Source organism: Acanthochromis polyacanthus, chromosome 18 (assembly GCF_021347895.1).
Source record: "Acanthochromis polyacanthus isolate Apoly-LR-REF ecotype Palm Island chromosome 18, KAUST_Apoly_ChrSc, whole genome shotgun sequence".
In the NCBI taxonomy this organism is placed as follows: domain Eukaryota; kingdom Metazoa; phylum Chordata; class Actinopteri; family Pomacentridae; genus Acanthochromis; species Acanthochromis polyacanthus.
In genome coordinates, this window is record NC_067130.1 from 1,616,985 (window position 1) to 1,634,634 (window position 17,650).

Sequence of the window (17,650 nt, forward strand, 5' to 3'; positions counted from 1 at the left end):
TCTTCCAGCAAATTAAATACAGTGTAAACTTAACTTGCTAGTTTCAGCGATCTATTTAACCCGTTGCACTTCATCTGCATAAGCATTTCCTTAAATGTCTGAAGCTGCAAACGCGATTATACAAACACTATACGCCGATGGAAAGCTTAGATTCTCATGAATCCGCCGGTATAAACCACTTTCAGATGTGATTACCACAGCGGGTAATATAAACACATTTGTCCGACAAACAACCAATATCCATCCATCCGTTCTCTATACACGGCTTCAACGCACACAGCGCGACTCACATTTCCGGGTTCATTATTACACACAGATGAAAATATTCCACAAAAAACGGCCATAATCCAACCTTGGACATCCAGACGAAACAACCCAGTAAACTATTTTCTCCAAAACATGTCCTGAAGTCGGTATAAAATCCACGAATCGGTCGTTTCAAAAGAAAATGCACCTCGCGATGTGCGTCCAATATGCCCTGTATTTCTCATCATATTTTTATTTACAAATAAAATATTAGCGATTTTTTGTACTGAAAATGGCTGGAATTGACTCCACCTTATAGGGCTAAACACATGTATGTCGAAGCTACATTTTACTGGAAGATTCTGCCTTATTTTCAGGACTGTGTGGATCTCCAGCCTGTGCTTGATTTATTGATCTCCCTCACCCCCCTGCTAGCTTTACTTACACCTGCTGGAACACTACAAATCACACCTTCATCATCCTCACCGGTGCATGGAGTCTATGGATGTACAGTTTGAGGCTGACAGGAATTAGAAACATATGAACTGATTTGTGTAGATTCCAGTCTTTGTAGTTCAGATTTCTATGCTGAACATGTTTCTGGCAGTGAGGAGTTCAGCCTTGTAGCACCTTCTGCGTGGCGTGCCGTGTTTTTCCTGGTTTTCCCTCTGGTATTCCAGCAGAAATGTATTTACTGTGAATCCCCCAGCCGTCGCTCTTCAAACACGTCTCTCAACTCAGAACCGGAGTTTCTACGCACCACGAGGTTAAAGGCGGCTTCTGCTAAAAACCTGATTATATGTAATCAGACACCCAAGCAGATGGAATCACGGCCGTACGGAGCTGGAAATCTCCCACAGGTTAGAGCAAGCTGGGCCAGTGAAGCATTAGTGCATAATTAATGGATCTGCAGGGAATGGTGTGGAGGAACACAAAGTAATCTAAGAGAATCACAAAGTGCTCAGTATTCCTAATGAAGTGAACGAGCCAGCTTCTACTTACTGCCTCGTTTGTGCACATATATTCTGAAAGGATAGAAATGAGGAAAGTGGATAAAGATTATGTATTTGCAAATTATTTAGTGAACTCATTATGAACAACATTTTTTCCAGTCACTAATTTTTCCATACTTTCCATATTCTCCTATATGCAATCCTACAGATCCACCAATTTTTTATAAAACTGTAACGGTGAATAATTCCTACGTTTTAAAGAAAATTTTAATGGTTTGAAAAAATTTTAAAGTCATTTTGGATTCCTTTTTAGTCATTTTTTTAACCCTCTATGCCATCGTAGATGTTTAACTCATTTTGGACAGACTGTGAACAGGAAAAGAGGACTTTTTGAACAAGTTCCGGACAAATTTGAGTAACTTATAGTCATTTTGCACATATTTTAGGTCATTTCTGACAAATATTGACCACATACTTATTTTATGAGGTCAGATTTGAGTCTTTTTTTAATGTGTTTTTATTGTTTTTAGTTATTTTTGGAACCCTCATCAGCCATCCTCGATATGGATAAAAGTGGATAAAGATTATGTATTTGCAAAATACTTAGTTAACTCATTATGAACATTTTTTCCAGTCATCAGTTTTTCCATATTTTCCGTATACTCCTATATGCGTCTTACTTCTGTCAGCTTTCTCCTTCCCTTCAGTCTTCTTTCTCAAGGCCACCCTCACTTATTTTCCACTGCACATGCTTCTAACAGGATTACAAAGGAGCAGAATGAAGACGGAGGAACTAAGAACCGGGATGGAGAGGGAAGATTGAGGAGGAGATGTGAGCTGAAGACAGAGCGAGGAAACAGCAGAAGGGTGTCCTAAAACAGACGCCACACAGACAGCAAATCCCACAGAGTTTTATTCAATTAGCTTAGAAAGTTTTGTTTCAAAGTCAAGAGTGTCACCTGGGAGCCCGAGACCAATTCAGACTCCCCTAAACACTGCAGTGTGCCAATTTGCGATCCTAACCTCGGGTCAGGCAGACAGTCGCACACAAACACACACCAGCAGCAGCTTTGTGCTCACACACACTCCTGCTTCCTCTCTGATTTTATAAAGGTCAGTCCCCATGAGTAGCTGTCCAGGAGACTCAAGTGTCTACTCTGCTCTTCTCCAGACCTTAATGCTATCTTCTCTATTTCACTCACAGACACCGAGTAGGAGAGGTCAGCCCATCCCCTGAATGAATCAGGGCTTGAGTTCTTTTTTCCTTCCTGACTTCACATCTCTCTGTTCACTCTGGGACTTTGCATCTCTGTTTGTGTCCAAACTCGTCTCTCTTCACTCTGCTGCTTCCTATTTTTCTTCCTCTTCTAGCTCTCTTCATCTTCTCTGCCTCACTTTGAACTCCTTTCAGTTAATTTAACATCAACTTAATTCTCCCTCTTAACCTGGTTATTCAATAACAAACACATACAACTCAGAGGTGGAAGCACGAAATGTACGGTGCAACCAGTTCATCTGATTAGGACAAGTTAAACTGGCAGCAACGCAAGAGTTTTAACCTGAGAATAAATATCTAAAATTATAAAATAGCACAGGTGAGCCATCCCTCCACAAACTGAGGCTGTGAGGTAAATATTCACAGCCTGTCAACTTTAATTCACCTGCAGAAAGTTTGTCCACAGTTTCCACCAAGCGTCTGCTCACTAATAAGACATTTGGCAACATGCTAAATGTGGCTGCGCTTCGGTCAGTGGTTCCTGCTGCTGACGCCACACACACACACACACACACACACACATATGGCATTTTCCTAATCTTCACGCAGTCTGAAGACGGATGCTGCAGCATTATGCTAATGAGCAACTATGCTGTCCAATCACACGCTTCACCGGCTGAGAGACAGAAAGGATGCGGACGGGAAATCAGAGGAGAATGATGAAGTAAGAGAAAGAGACAGAAGCACGAAGGGAAAGAGTGAAAGTAGACGGCTGAAGCTCCAGACAGAGAGGGCGGCCATGCTGAGGAAGATATGATACCACCCCTCTGATTTAAAGACGTTATTGAAACATTCAGTTAGCCAGAAGAATTCTAGTGCGTAAAAAAAAAATAATAATCACAGCGATTTAGTCGATGAAGCAAGTCAAACTAAGTCTTTAACTTAATCAAACAGGCCTTTTAACCTGTGTATTATGGTTTCATTACTCTGCCAAGGAATGCAGCGGAGATATGTGACGTACGTTTGCCTGTTTGTCTGTCAGCAACATTACTCAAAGACAGACGAACGGATTTGAGTTCAATTTTCAGGGAAAGTCAGAAATGACACAAGGACCAAGTGAATAGATTTTGGCAGTGATGCAGCTTATAGTCTGGATCCATGGATTTGTTAAAGATTTCTGCATCATTGCCAGATAGCAGCACAGCATCACAGTAACCATGACAACCAGTGAACACTACATGATCACATGATTGTGATCCTAAAACAAATCCACCGCTGAGGACCGGATGTTTACAAATCTGTAACTGTGAATAATTTTGATTTTCTAATGAAAACTTTAATAGTTTGAAGACATTTTAAAGTCATTCTGGATTCATTTTAGTAATTTTTAACCCTTCTCAGCCATCCTTTAACTCATTTTGAACAGATTTTGAACAGTTCAGGAGGATTTTTGGAGCAAGTTCTGGAGTAATTTGAATCATTTCTAGTGATTTTGCACATATTTTGGGTCATTTTTGACAAATTTTGACATTTGGAGAACATTCTTATTTTATGAGGTCAAATTTGAGTCATTTTGGACGTGTTTTTATTGTTTTTAGTCATTTTTGGAACCCTTCTGAGCCATCCTGTATGTTTAAGTCATTCTGAGCAGACTGTGAACAGGAAAAGAGGATTTTTTGAGCAAGTTCTGGACAAATTTCTCATAATTTTGAACAAATGTGGAGATTTGTTAAAGATTTCTTTCTCGTTGTGAGATAGCGACACAGTGTCACTGTAACCATGACAACCAGTGAGCACTACATCAGCTGATTATGATCCTACTACAAATCCCCCTCTGAGGACTTATCTATCACAAACGATCCAAGGAACAGCTGATTAAACTGTGGGGGTGTTTCTGAGTCCCGTCAATCCCCGCCCCCCCGCTACATATTTAGGTCACATGATTCGGTATCCGTACATAACGTACACACGCAGAACACAGCCTGTGCTCAGCTCAAGGTAAAGATTTCATCCATAGGAAATCATACAAGGAATGAGCAGCCTTGAGTGCTTTTTTGTTTAGTATGTATTATCTCTGTAACCTTAGAAACTAGATTTTTTTGTACATCTTCTCATGATGCATGTTAGAAAAGAGATACATTTCTTTGCTATTGTACATAATATATGAAATTCCTAGCACTACCAAGTCATTGTTGATCATTTTCAACCTGTACTTAAAGCCAGTGACACTAACAATAGCCTTATTTTGTTTGTTTTCCTTAGTTACAACTCAAAACAAAGAAAGAATTGCCGTCTGTTATTGATTGTTGAAAGGTATTCGAGGCGATGTAGAAAAAGCCAAACTTAAACTGATCAGAGGAAAGTAACTGACACGTGTCTGACGGTAATAACTGTTCCTTATTAGACCTGCTTATGTGCATGCTGTACCTTTTTCTCGGCCTCTTGCCTGGCGTATTGCAGCAGCATCGGTTCTCCATGTTTCTGGTGATATGCTCTCTGGCAGCGGTCTGACAGAGCCGGCTCATTAGGCAGGAAGCTGCTGGCCCACACCTATAACGTCACAGAGAGCAGGAGAAAGACGATGCCAACGGTTAAAAAAAAGAACCTTGAATCTGGAAGAACGCTAAATGTGTGTGCATGTGTTTGTGCTAAAGTCCATTTAGAAAATTAAAGGAATAATAAGTAAACCCACCCACATTTTCTACAAATTACATCTATGGTTTGATAGGGTTATTTATCAGTTTCGCTTGATCAATAAATGTGGTACAGATGCAGAGATTTCAGGGTTTCAAAACGTTGTCGTATTTTTCCTTCAGGTGCTTTATGTTGATGAATGAGTTTTCGCCTGCGACCACAGACTTTCATTTATTTCAATACAGAGTCAGATGTAGAAGGGCACTCAGAGAGGACGGTTCTCCTCCAAAGTCAGCGACACAACGATCCGGATCGGCACCAAAAGTTAACGGGTTCTTCCTTCACCAAAGCGGTACCAGGCAGTTTTTGTCTAATCCTGTTTGAGGTAAGGACTTAATCACAGTGAGCAACACCAGTGAGAAAGGCCTTGGGAAAATATTGTGTGAATGTGCTCTTCATTCAGAACCACTTCTGTTTTGGTTTGCAAACTTAAATTTGAAAAGAAGAAAGAGGTATTGATTAGGATCCATATTATGGTGTGACTCCATCAGTGACTGTATCTTATTTAAAAGAAGAAAACAACAACAGCAAAGGTCTGCAAATAGAAGCTTTTTACATTCATCTTGCACATATTTACTATTTCTGTAAAAAAAAAACAGGAACGAGCAAATATAATCCCAAGTGATTGAGGTAAACATTTTAAATAAGATGCTAAAAGATTGCAGGTAAACAATAAATCTGCCATCCTGTTTGCTTTTTATTGGCCTAAATTTGCTGTCAAAGCAACCAGTTCTAGAACTAGAACGTTTCTGGTGACTAAAAGCAGCATTAGAGTACCTGAATGCAACACGATCTGCTGAAGTTTGAGGAGTTCAAGTTTATCGTCAGTTCCGTCATAGTAACACCTATCTCTGTCTTTTCTTCCTTTCCACTGTTCCAGCATGTCTGCTGTAGTGTTCCAGCTGTTTCTGATTCCACTCTTATCAGTCATTTCTGTTATGATCTGTCCATTTCCTGCCCCCTCACACCTGAACTCAACTGTCTGCCTGTTACTTGGCCTTTGTCCTGAAGAGTCTTTCACTCTCCCAGCAGTGTCTGTGTGCCTGAAATGACTACTAAAAGCAAAACCAGGCATAATATTTACTCAAACACATGAAAATTAAGAAAAATCTGTGCCTCCTGAATAGAAAACGTCTAAAAAAAAAGTATGTTTTCCTGATAATCTTGTAAAGAATGTAAAAATCTGTTGTAAACAGGCTTTTAAAAAAGAAAAATGTACTTAAATTTGTCTAAATACTATAAAACATGTGAGTAATAATCACGATTACAAAAAACTGTGATTAACAAATCAGATGTTCACAGTCCTAAAACCAAAAATAACTAAATGACAGCCGTGAAGCTGTTGGGTTGATAAAAATAGCAGCTGATTCAGTCGTACTTCACATGCTGTTAAGATTCCCACACACAGAATTAAGCTGCTAATTGTGTTAATGACATCTCTGAATCAAGCGACGCCTTTAAAGCGGCTGTTTTTGAAGCTAACTGAGACAAACATGTTGTTCAAACTTTGCTCTCATCAGCCACCAGCTGGCTTCGTTCCTTTCCAGACTATTCGCTCTAAACAAGACGCCGGTATTAACTGTTAGCGGGGAGGTGAGCATCTCTGGAGGAAACAACGTCTGACGGCCCAGAACCGATGCGCTACCGTCGGTCATTTCACTTCTCAGGAAGATTCATTTGCATTTCTCACCTGCACAAACTGCTCTGCACTTACGTCTCCCTTAGGAACAGTTTTACGCTTCCTTGTGTTTTCATTCATGCTGAATGTATTTCAGAAAGCTTTTTGTGGATAACTGAGCATCACATCACACATTTGCATTATCCCTCTTTGTACTTTATGGTGTTTTATTGGCTGTAAAAGCAACAGAGATAAATAACTGCATGATAAATCTCTGCCTGACAGGTTTGAAACTGAAGGAGATTTGTTAAAATAAGCATCTAGACTAAAAAACACAAGGATGTGCAGGAAGAGAAACAGCGCCAGAGAATACATTCATGCTTTGACGAGAATATCGATCAGTTATGGAAGAACTCGGCCGTGTTTGTTTTCTTTTTGGCCTGTAGTTTGGTGTCTTTTTGGAGCTTTTATGTCTTTCATAGTGTCATTTCCATTTAAACTTGCCATCAAAACGTGTCATCAGAGTAGTTTTCCAGAGTTATAATCAGAAGGATTCCCTGCTGCTTGAAGCCACACTTACAAACAGTTCTCTGATTAAACACGGAGCAGAAACGACACCGTCATACCTTCCTGTTTACTACAGGGGGAAATACACCGGGGAAATGCAAAAAATAAAGGGTCCCTTTGGTGATGAAGCGCTTTTGGATTTATTTTGAGGCCGTTTCTGAGCTTTATGTGTCATATAGCTGCACTGTTGTGGGTTTAATTTTTATGAATAATACTTAAGATTCTGTGAATTCTGAACATTTTGCACCTTAAAACCCTGTGCATTATCTATTTTTCTTCCTTAATTTTCGATCTAGGTACAACGTGTGGAATATTACCACTGATATGTGCAATAAACTCATTTTTACAACTAGCACTTTATTTTTAAGCTACATTTCTTAAATGTTTGCACTATCTTTGCAGCTGTAACTCTGCAAATTTCCCCACTGTGGGGTAAATAAAGGCTTATCTTATCTTAAGATGTAATAAATAAAATGCAGTAAAATAATATTTCTCAGCATCTTGCTTCAGTATTCTGTGACAGGAGTAGAAACCAGATTAGCTCCATGTTCATATTAATGCGTTAAGGCTAAAGGCTGTAACCGTGTTTTCCCAAGCATGACCTTGGAAAGACTGAAAGAAACATGAATGGTTAATGTGTGAATTAAAAATGTAAATACTGTTCATCTCCTTGCCTCGGGCCATGTATAAATTATAGCGAGAGTGTCCACATTCAGGCCTGCAAGCACCCTGGGTCTGCTCCTGACTTTTTACAAATGCTGTTGGTTCTCAGAGGGAGAGAAAAGTACAGAAAAATATAATCGAATGCCATGAGACTTCTGTCAGCACCATCAGACCTTTAGCTTCCAGGTGCTGCTCTTCATGCGTGACACAAACACACCCAAAGTGAATCTGAACTATCTGCTCCTCAGAGGTGAATGTTGTCCAAATGCAGACTTAATACTGTATATACTTTGGGCTACTTATGTAAAAGTAAAAGCACATTACGATTCCACAGGCATATGTTTTCCATCCTCCACTTACATAAAAATACATACAGCTCCGCTCCGGAGAGACCCAAGTTATCAAAAGCAACGCTGCCTCCGGAACACGATTAACATTCTCTCTTCGTTATTCTTCAAAGTTTTTAGATGTGTGCTCGGTAGGTTTTGGCCTGGAGGGGTTGCCGGGCTGTACACACAGATGAACGCACATTTTAACTACTCTGCTCTTGAACTTTGATGTCTTAAGAGAGGGGAAATGTGGACCGCGGGAAACAAAAAAAGAAAGAAAACTGCAAAAACATCCATCAAAGCCTGGATGCAGGTGTCATTCTGAATTCTTTCAGCAGACTAAAAGAAAACAGCAGACAGATTTCTTCTTCTTGTTCTTTTCTGGAATCTGACAGCACATGAATACACACATTATATGGAAATGTATTCATCTAATACAATCAGAGTCTTCTTTTACAGTGATTATATCTGTATTTTCAAGAGTCTTAAACCACCTGTGATGTTTTTCTGAGGTTACATACTGCCATCTGTTGGTCAGTTCTATATTGGAAAGCTTAACACAAATCCAGGCAGGTTCTTTCTGCTCGTCCTGTGGAGAGCCGTATATTTATTTTACTTTATGGATTTGAATTTTTATTCATCAACCAGCGGGGAGGAACTAAGCAACTGAATCAACAGATTTATGAGGCATAGTCTTCAATGAACTCCTCACTTCTGAGACTGTGAACTTCTGATGAAGTCTGAACCCTGGACTGTTTTTTACCGGCTGCCATCAACACCTTTTTCGTTACCCAGTTTTCTTTTTAGGCATTTTTTCCCGTGACATATCATTTTGACTCTTTTAAAGTCAACATATCCCTCTGTCTCCTCCAGCTAACATCTCCCTCCTGTTTCTGCTCTGTGTCAGCATCACACTGAGAGGTGACGGTCTGAAACGCCTCTCCCATCTCTGATTTGGTTCGTCTTGCCTGAATCACCACAGAACACGAAAGCGCGACGACGAGGAAACATGGGAGCTGTAATGTAGGCGTGACTAAGCGTTAAAAAAAGACACAATAAAGGAAAAACGACAGATACAGCTGTTGGCAGCTTCCAGATGCAGTCAATTAACAGGTTCTATGCTGAGACTCGTCCTGAGTGCTTATTTAACACATTTCAGCTTGATTGAAGGGCCGGCTGCAGACGTGCAAATTACAGCCCTGTGACGGATAACGAATGTGTGATAAAAGCATTTGTTAGCTCACGTTAATGCGGCGCCTTGAAAGCAGCTGATGGAAGAAGTGGCTGTCTGTTAAAATATGTGCATAATTCTGAACCTTTGAGGACATTTAATTTAGAAAAAGGACAGTTCTTCTGTGGTAAAGTCAACTTGTAATCATGCAGCGGTGGAAGATTTATGCAGATAGATTCTCTGCTAGAAGTAAAAGTCCAGTACGAAAATTCTACTAAAACAAAATGTAGTTAAATAAGTCAGTAAAAAGTAGTTATTTTGTTCCTCTAGCCTGTAGAATATCATATATGACATCATTAAGTCATTTATAATAACGTTTATAATGTTGGAGGTGAAGCTGATCTGAAACACTGATTAGGTTGCAAGGCAATAAATAAAAGAGGAAAGACAAAAAAAATAAGTTCTGTAAGATGTTTAGTTGGAAAAAAATCACTACTTGGTTCAGCTTTTTACCAACTCACTACTGAAATATGATCACTGCTTTTTGTAAGACAACAGAAGATGAAAATGTTGGAAAACTCTGGTTTAATCTTCAACAATGGGCTGTATTTTACATTATCCATAAGCTAAAAACTTCATCTTTAAAATAACTAAAGGTGTCAGATAAATGTAGAAAGGGCAACATTTTCCCTCTCAAATGTAGTGAAGTGGAAGTATAACTGAAATACTCAAGCAGACTACAAATACCTCAGAGTGTACTTGAGGAAAGCTACGTTGCATTTACACCACCGTTCAAAAGTTTGGGTTCATCCAGATAATTCCATGTTTTCCATGTAAACTCCCACTTTTATCCATGTGCTAACATAACTGTACAAGGGTTTTCTAATCATTAATGAGCCTTTCAACACCATTATCTAACACAATGTAGCATTAGAACACAGGAGTGATGGTTGCTGGAAATGTTCCTCTGTACCCCTATGGAGATATTCCATTAAACATTAAAGCTACAATAGTCATTTACCACATTAATAATGTCTGCACTGGATTTATCATTCATTTCATGTTATCTTCACTGGCAAAAAAAAGCTTTTCTTTCAAAAATAAGGACATTTCTAAGTGACCCTAACTTCTGAACGGTAGCGTGCGTGAAAGTCAAACTAAAACCATGTGTGAGTGTGGAGTTTGTGTTCATTTCTTACCTGGCAGTGAGGATGTGGATTCGAGCAACCCATCACAGCCCCTTTATTCTCAAAGATCTGTAATATATTAAAACATGAGGAAAAGTTAAGCTTAGTTAGCATCTGTAAACACGTTGGTACTAATGAAGGAAACACGCTAAAGAAGGGTAACAGTGAGGAATATTTTCTACACTGTGTGCGCTGATCTTCGATTATACTTAATTAGTTCTGAATCAGTTCAGTTTTTGACTCCTAATTGATTCAGCAACAACAGTGGTGTGATTGGTCAGCTCAAACTGTGACTATAGGTGGCATTTTCAACACTTTTAGCTCCCAAAAAAGCTGGAATTTCTCTCAAATACGTGCTAACATGACTGTGTTCCAAGCTATAAAGAAACAGAAATATTTTCAGCGTGTAAAACAGGTAGAATTTAATTAGCAGTAGTATAAACTTTCTGCTGCAGCTCTTTCAATCCGTGAGGCTGCCCAGAAGCATTATTAAAGTTTCAGCCAATCCAAGACGAGGCACATTCAAATGAGAAATTTGAGGGGTCAGAAAGTGACTCAGGAGAACCGGATGAAAACTCCAGAAGCTACTTTTTTACAGTTTTGCAGCTCTGGGGGGAATGAGATCAATAATGTGTGGATGTGACTACACCTGTGTGTCCTGTACCTGAACCCACGGATACGTAGAGCCGAGTTCCTCTACGAGTTCCGCCCACTTGTCAATCACCTTCACAACCTCTGGTGTTTTCATGAAGGGCAGCGTGATGTCAGACCAGGGATGGAAACACATGACCTTACTGAGAAAGAGGAAAGAAAAACTGTTGGGAATTTACAAGAAAAAAATTGATTCTCAGAGGTAAAATGATTAAAACAAAACTTGAATATTGTCCAGTTTACGAGAAAAAACTTGGAAAATCTGTTTTTGTTGTTGTTCTTTGCAATGATAGTGAACCATTATCATGCCATCCAGTGGATAATTTAATCAAATTATACTTTACATTTGGATTTAGCAATAAATAAACAGTAGTGAAATCACTATATCATTGTCTGAATGCAGGTTTCGAAAGAGCATGACTGCAAATTGGTCCGATTTAGAAGAAAACATGAACTACATCATAATATACAGATGCAGCTAGATGCTATTAGAGGCAGTTTCATTAGTTTTGCAGATATTTGTATCATATTGGGGTTGGGGGGGTTATTTTGACCAAGTGTGATGAACTTTTAAGCTACCTGGCTGGCATGTTTTCTTCTGTGTCACTGTTCACAAAATATCTTCTTCAAATGTCTTCTTAATAATCATTCAGAAGAAACTTTAAGACAGAACAATCACCAGCGCTGCCATCGAGGCTCCAACTCTCCCGTACATCGTCGTCTTTTTATTTATTTGTTGACAGACTTTGAAGTGACTTTGTTCTTGGCAGCATTATCTATGTCAGTGTAAAGCTATATTCCTCCTAGTTTTTAGACTTTCAACATTTCTAGGTGTTCTAAAAGTTCTTCCTGTCATTTTGTGTTCACTCTGTTTGGCTCACAGTTTTTCTGAGTGAGTCTATTATTTATTATGATGTTCTTGGCGTTGTTCTGATGGGGATCAATAAGTCATAAACGTGTTGCTACTGTCTTTGCTTTCACAAAAACAAGATGCTTGATGTGTTTGGATTTGGGCTGGGTGATTAAAGTTAAGTGATGACCGGTAAGATCGCTGTTTGCAGCTCTGGTTGAAGGAAAATAACCGTCTGACGTCTAATTTGGCTTCTTTTCCTTTGGATTTTTCTTTGTTGAAGCTCTTGTTAGTGGTGGAAAAAACACAACCGCAAGCCTGACAATCTGCTCTTTTCAGATTGAAATGAATATTTTTTTCTTTTCATTCATGTCAGTACAATAACATACAGATCTGGATTTATGGACTGAGCTGAGTAGAGACTCACTGCACCCATTTATAAAGTTTAACAACCACAGATAGTCATGAAACTTAAAGTTTAACCTACAGGTAAAGCAAAATTGGCACAATAATTAATACTAAAGCAGCATTTACAGATAAAACAACTAAATAATACTACCAAACGTTTGTGTAAAACCTTCTAAACTGAGTCGACTATGAGAACAGTTTGGGACAAAACATCTGGATACTTTTAGATCCCAAAAAAATGTACACATTTACTCTAAAGATGACCACAGACAGATGTGACTGAGACACTTCCTGGATCTGGCTTGAAGCTACAACATCAGGTTTACATAAAATTCAATTCAATTTTAATTGTATAGGACCAATTACAATTCAGATTGTCTCAAGAAGCCCTAAGGAGACCAGAAAAAAGCAGCTTTTTAACTCTTAAATCCATCTCATTGTGTACGTTTGTGTGAAGAAAATGTGAAACGGACACCTAAAACAACGAGGTTTGAGGGTTTAATTACATTCAAACCACTTTATTCAGAGATGAGTGTGTGGTTAGTGTGGGTTTAAGGGAACACTGTTTGCTTTCAGCTCCACCTATAGCACCGAGGGAACCAGCCTGATGGTCAGAGTCAGAATAATGAAATTTATATCAACGCTCGGGCTCTTCTCGGACGCCAGCTGCTAGTACACGATCAATAATTAAACATGACTTTGGTGTTTATGCTTCGAGCAAAACTGAATGGTCGTAGTTATGAATTGTTCATGAGTGGACTATTACAGGAGCTGGAAGATGAGTGTGTGTGTGTGTGTGTGTGTGTGTGTGTGTGTGTGTGTGTGTGTGTGTGTGTGTGTGTGTGTGTGTGTGTGTGTGTGAGAGACAGAGAGTGTGTTATTTAGGCCTTCAGCCAAACTTGACAAGCAAACAGAACCAATCACAAATCCAGCTACTGTAACAATAAAGTACGTTTGTGTTTTGGGCAATTTGAAGGCTCTATTTAAAAAAAAAAAGACAGCTCCTTTCGCCTGCCTTTTAAATCCTCTGTTGCCGTTTTAAACACTATTTTACATGATCTACCCGTTCTACTGCTGCAGTTTAATGGTTCCATCTGTTTATCTCGAGGTATTTAACTTCTAATATCCGACTGGCTGCATTCCGACGAGCATCTGTTGACATTAATGCCATAAATTTAACTGCAAAGCCAAACATCGCAGCGCCAGTTAGGGGACGTTCTGGTGTCACGCCAAATGGGAAAGGAGAGCCCAATAACTTTGTGGAGGTCATCTGTCGGACGTGCAGCAAAAAGGTGGCGTTGGAAAGCACTAGAACCACTAGCAGAGGCATGAAATGACCAGAAAAAAGACAATTCAGTGGTTGATCATGAGTTTTTGCATGCCAGTCACTCATGATTGTGACGGAGCTGCACACCGACGCTGGCGTTTGGATGGTCTGATGGCTGCAGACTGAAGGACAGAGATCTTTGTTATTAGTTTTATCAATGTGGGCTGAAAAATGTCTCAAAGAACTATGAAAGTTAATGTAGGAAAAATAAAGTTCTCTAAATGGACTGTTCTGAAGAAGACTGTATTCTTGCATTTCTGAAAATATATGCTTGTAGGGGATTATATAAGAGCTCTCTCACTTAAAAAACAGAAGCAAAATTGGGTAGATTTTTTACAGATATTGACTTCCAGAGAAATTTACTCGGAAGAAGTTAAGTTTAAATGAGTAGAAATCCCAAACAGCTCAGTTTAAAACCAATAAAAATAGTAATTTGGTTTCAAACTTCAATCTTTTGTATATTTGATAAAACAGGGAGATATTTGTAAAATCAGAATACATTTTGCACTTCTCAAAAATTCCACTTTCTGTAAGCAAAATGAACATTTGATGGTTATTCCCAGCATCAGGCTCCTTTTGCTGTTATTTAGCGGTTTATTTCAAACAGGAAATAACTGTAATTAAGGTGAAATGCATCTACTAGCATCACAAAACCCTTCTCAGGAAACATCCAAAGAAATTACATCTAGGAAATAACTCTTAACACAATCACGTCTGTAAAACAGCATGAGACCAAACATTTTCTCCCAGGAGCGCTGAGAGGAGGTGATATGATAAATCACCAGGAGTTTTCTCAGCTCTTCCCTCACCATTTCTCTTTTGTCTCCCAAACTCCCATTTCCCATTTTGTTTTCCCGCTCTAATTGGCTCTCTGCTGCAGGGCAACAAGCACCGGTTACATTTACAAGCTCCTCTTTCTTTTGGTTTAGACACAAAGCTGCGTGGACCGAACGGACTCACTACGACAAAAAGAGCAGAGTGAAGAAAAACCCTGACAAGAACAACACACAATGCTGTGTACAACTGCAGCAAATTACCAGGAAGGAGGGGCAACCAACGCATCGACCACTGCTGCTTCTGAGCTTCGTTTCTTTGTGATTCTGTGGCGAGCATCACCTGACAGCTCCGCAGAACGCATCACAGTGTTCTCAACTAATCTATTATTCACTTGTTATGCAACTGGGCTGTCAGGCAGTCATCTGCTATTCTCAAAATGCAGGATTGTTCAGGAGCTTCAAGCTGAACATCATACATGTTTCATATGATGAGTGGGTGTTGTAGTCATGCAAGTATTGACCCACCACATAGAACAGGAGTGTCAAAGTCATTCAGGTCAGGCTCCACATTCAGCCCAGTTTGATCTCCACTGTACCACACCAGTAAAACCACAGCATGATAACCTGTAAATAACGGCAACTCCACATTTTAATCACAAGTATCTGGAACTGAACAATATATTTTTTTACTTTATGATTAAAACGGCAGTCAGATGAAACAAAAAACTATAAAATACCCCACCAAAAGCAGGACAAAATATTACAAAAACGAGACACAACATGATAAAAACAAGAAAAAAATGACAAAAAAATGAGACAAACAACAAAAACAAAACAAAAAAGACACTAAAAATTCGACAAAAAAGTTACAAAGCGATAAAAAAATGGACAAGCGACAAAAATATTATACAAATGACGCAAACGAGACAAAAAAATGGCAAAAGCAAGACACACCACGACAAACAACATAAGCCAGACAAAAAAAACACAAAATAACCAAAACTATGCAAAAAAATAACGAAGAAAGCAAAACACAAAATGAAAAAAATAAGACAAAAAAACACAACTGAGACAAAAAGGAAACACAAAACGACAAAACAAGTAACAAAACAACAAGAAAAAGACAAAAAAACAACAAAAACAGACAAAATACTACAAAAATGAGACACAAAATGACAAAAGAACAATGAAGAATTTAGTATTTTGCTTTAAGATCCAAACAACTTGTCATGGTCTAGAACTGATTTTAAATTTATAGTTTTACTAATTTACAATCTGCAGTTAATGTCTTCTCTGTAATTTTTACACTTTGAGGGCCGGATTGGACCCTCTGGAGGACCACTTTTGGACCACGGGCCTCATGTTGGACCCTCTGGAGGACCACTTTTGGACCACGGGCCTCATGTTGGACCCTCTGGAGGACCACTTTTGGACCACGGGCCTCATGTTGGACCCTCTGGAGGACCACTTTTGGACCACGGGCCTCATGTTGGACCCTCTGGAGGACCACTTTTGGCCCACGGGCCTCATGTTGGACCCTCTGGAGGACCGCTTTTGGACCACGGGCCTCATATTGGACCCTCTGGAGGACCACTTTTGGACCACGGGCCTCATATTGGACCCTCTGGAGGACCACTTTTGGACCACGGGCCTCATGTTGGACCCTCTGGAGGACCACTTTTGGACCACGGGCCTCATGTTGGACCCTCTGGAGGACCACTTTTGGACCACGGGCCTCATGTTGGACAGCCCTGACATGCAAAGAACCAAGAGTTTGAACATTAAAACTTCCTGTGCAAAGACTTTTCCCTGCGTAACTTTCTGTAGATGTTGAATTTATGACCTGCTGTCTACTGTTATAAAAAAGTGCACTAACAAAGGATTAGGTCTGCTGTTAAGCTCCTTACACTCAACATGCAGCTGAATAAATCCACTAATCAATGCCTGCAGATCAGAAAACTGCTCCAAAACTTTTTAAGACCTCCTTTGGTAAACACAAGAGACTCCTTGGAATAAGCAAGAATTGATCCAAGGAAAGCATCTCATCCTTTATCTACCAAAGCACAGAATCTCTAGGAAAATCACATCTGAGCGTCTTAAAGAAGCAGCGAGGAAGCATCTCCATCTACTGGTGGCCCAGAATAACCACACATCCCAGTGTGGATTAGTGACTTTGTTCTGCTAAAGTTCAACATGTCTGGAAAACAGAAAACATGCAGCGCGTTGATTAGCAAAATTAGCTTCACCTGATAACCTGATTATGATGAGGATGAATTACAGCGGCCGCAGCGTGACGCTCTGATTGTTCATCAGCTGAGATTTAATTAGTCAGAAATGTGAATGTATGATAATCAAGACAAAGAACGCTGATTAAGACGCATCCATAAATAAATTCTATCCCACCAAACACATGTTTATTTAGATTATAGGTGCAATATTCTTGTAGTTTGTTGAGAAAAGTTGAATTATGTAACATACATGTTAACTTTCATCATCAGTTTCCTGGCATGTTGTAACACAACATGAGGCCCGTGGTCCAAAAGTGGTCCTCCAGAGGGTCCAATCCGGCCCTCAAAGTGTAAAAATTACAGAGAAGACATTAACTGCAGATTGTAAATTAGTAAAACTATAAATTTAAAATCATTTCTAGACCATGACAAGTTGTTTGGATCAAAAAGTAAAATACTAGATTGTTCCTTTTGTCGTTTTGTGTCTCATATTTGTAATATTTTTTGTCCAATTTTTATCGTTTGCTTCACGTTTTTGCTGGTTTGTGTTTCCTTTTGGTCTCACTCATGTTGTCTTTTGCTTTATTCCTGGTTTTCTGTATCTTTTTTGATGTTTGTTTCAGGCTTTTGGAATTTTTTGTCTTGTTTGTCCATTATTTTTGTCACTTTCTAACTTTTTTGTCTAATTTTTTGCCTCTTTTCTTGTCATTTTGTTTCTCACTTTTGTCATTTAGTGTCTCATTTTTGTAATATTTTGTCTTGTTTT

General features: G+C 39.2%; 1 protein-coding gene across 1 annotated transcript in view; it reads right to left on the reverse strand.

The window, feature by feature from the left end:
* The window catches only part of galt (galactose-1-phosphate uridylyltransferase), a 39,683-nt gene that overhangs the window by 18,885 nt on the left and 3,148 nt on the right, over positions 1-17,650 (reverse strand). Inside the window, exons 5-7 of the mRNA XM_022192644.2 lie at positions 11,309-11,438; positions 10,657-10,713; positions 4,843-4,965 (exon numbers count right to left, since the gene is read on the reverse strand). Of these exons, the coding sequence (XP_022048336.1) occupies positions 4,843-4,965; positions 10,657-10,713; positions 11,309-11,438 (310 nt within the window). The remainder of the gene's footprint in view (positions 1-4,842; positions 4,966-10,656; positions 10,714-11,308; positions 11,439-17,650) is intronic.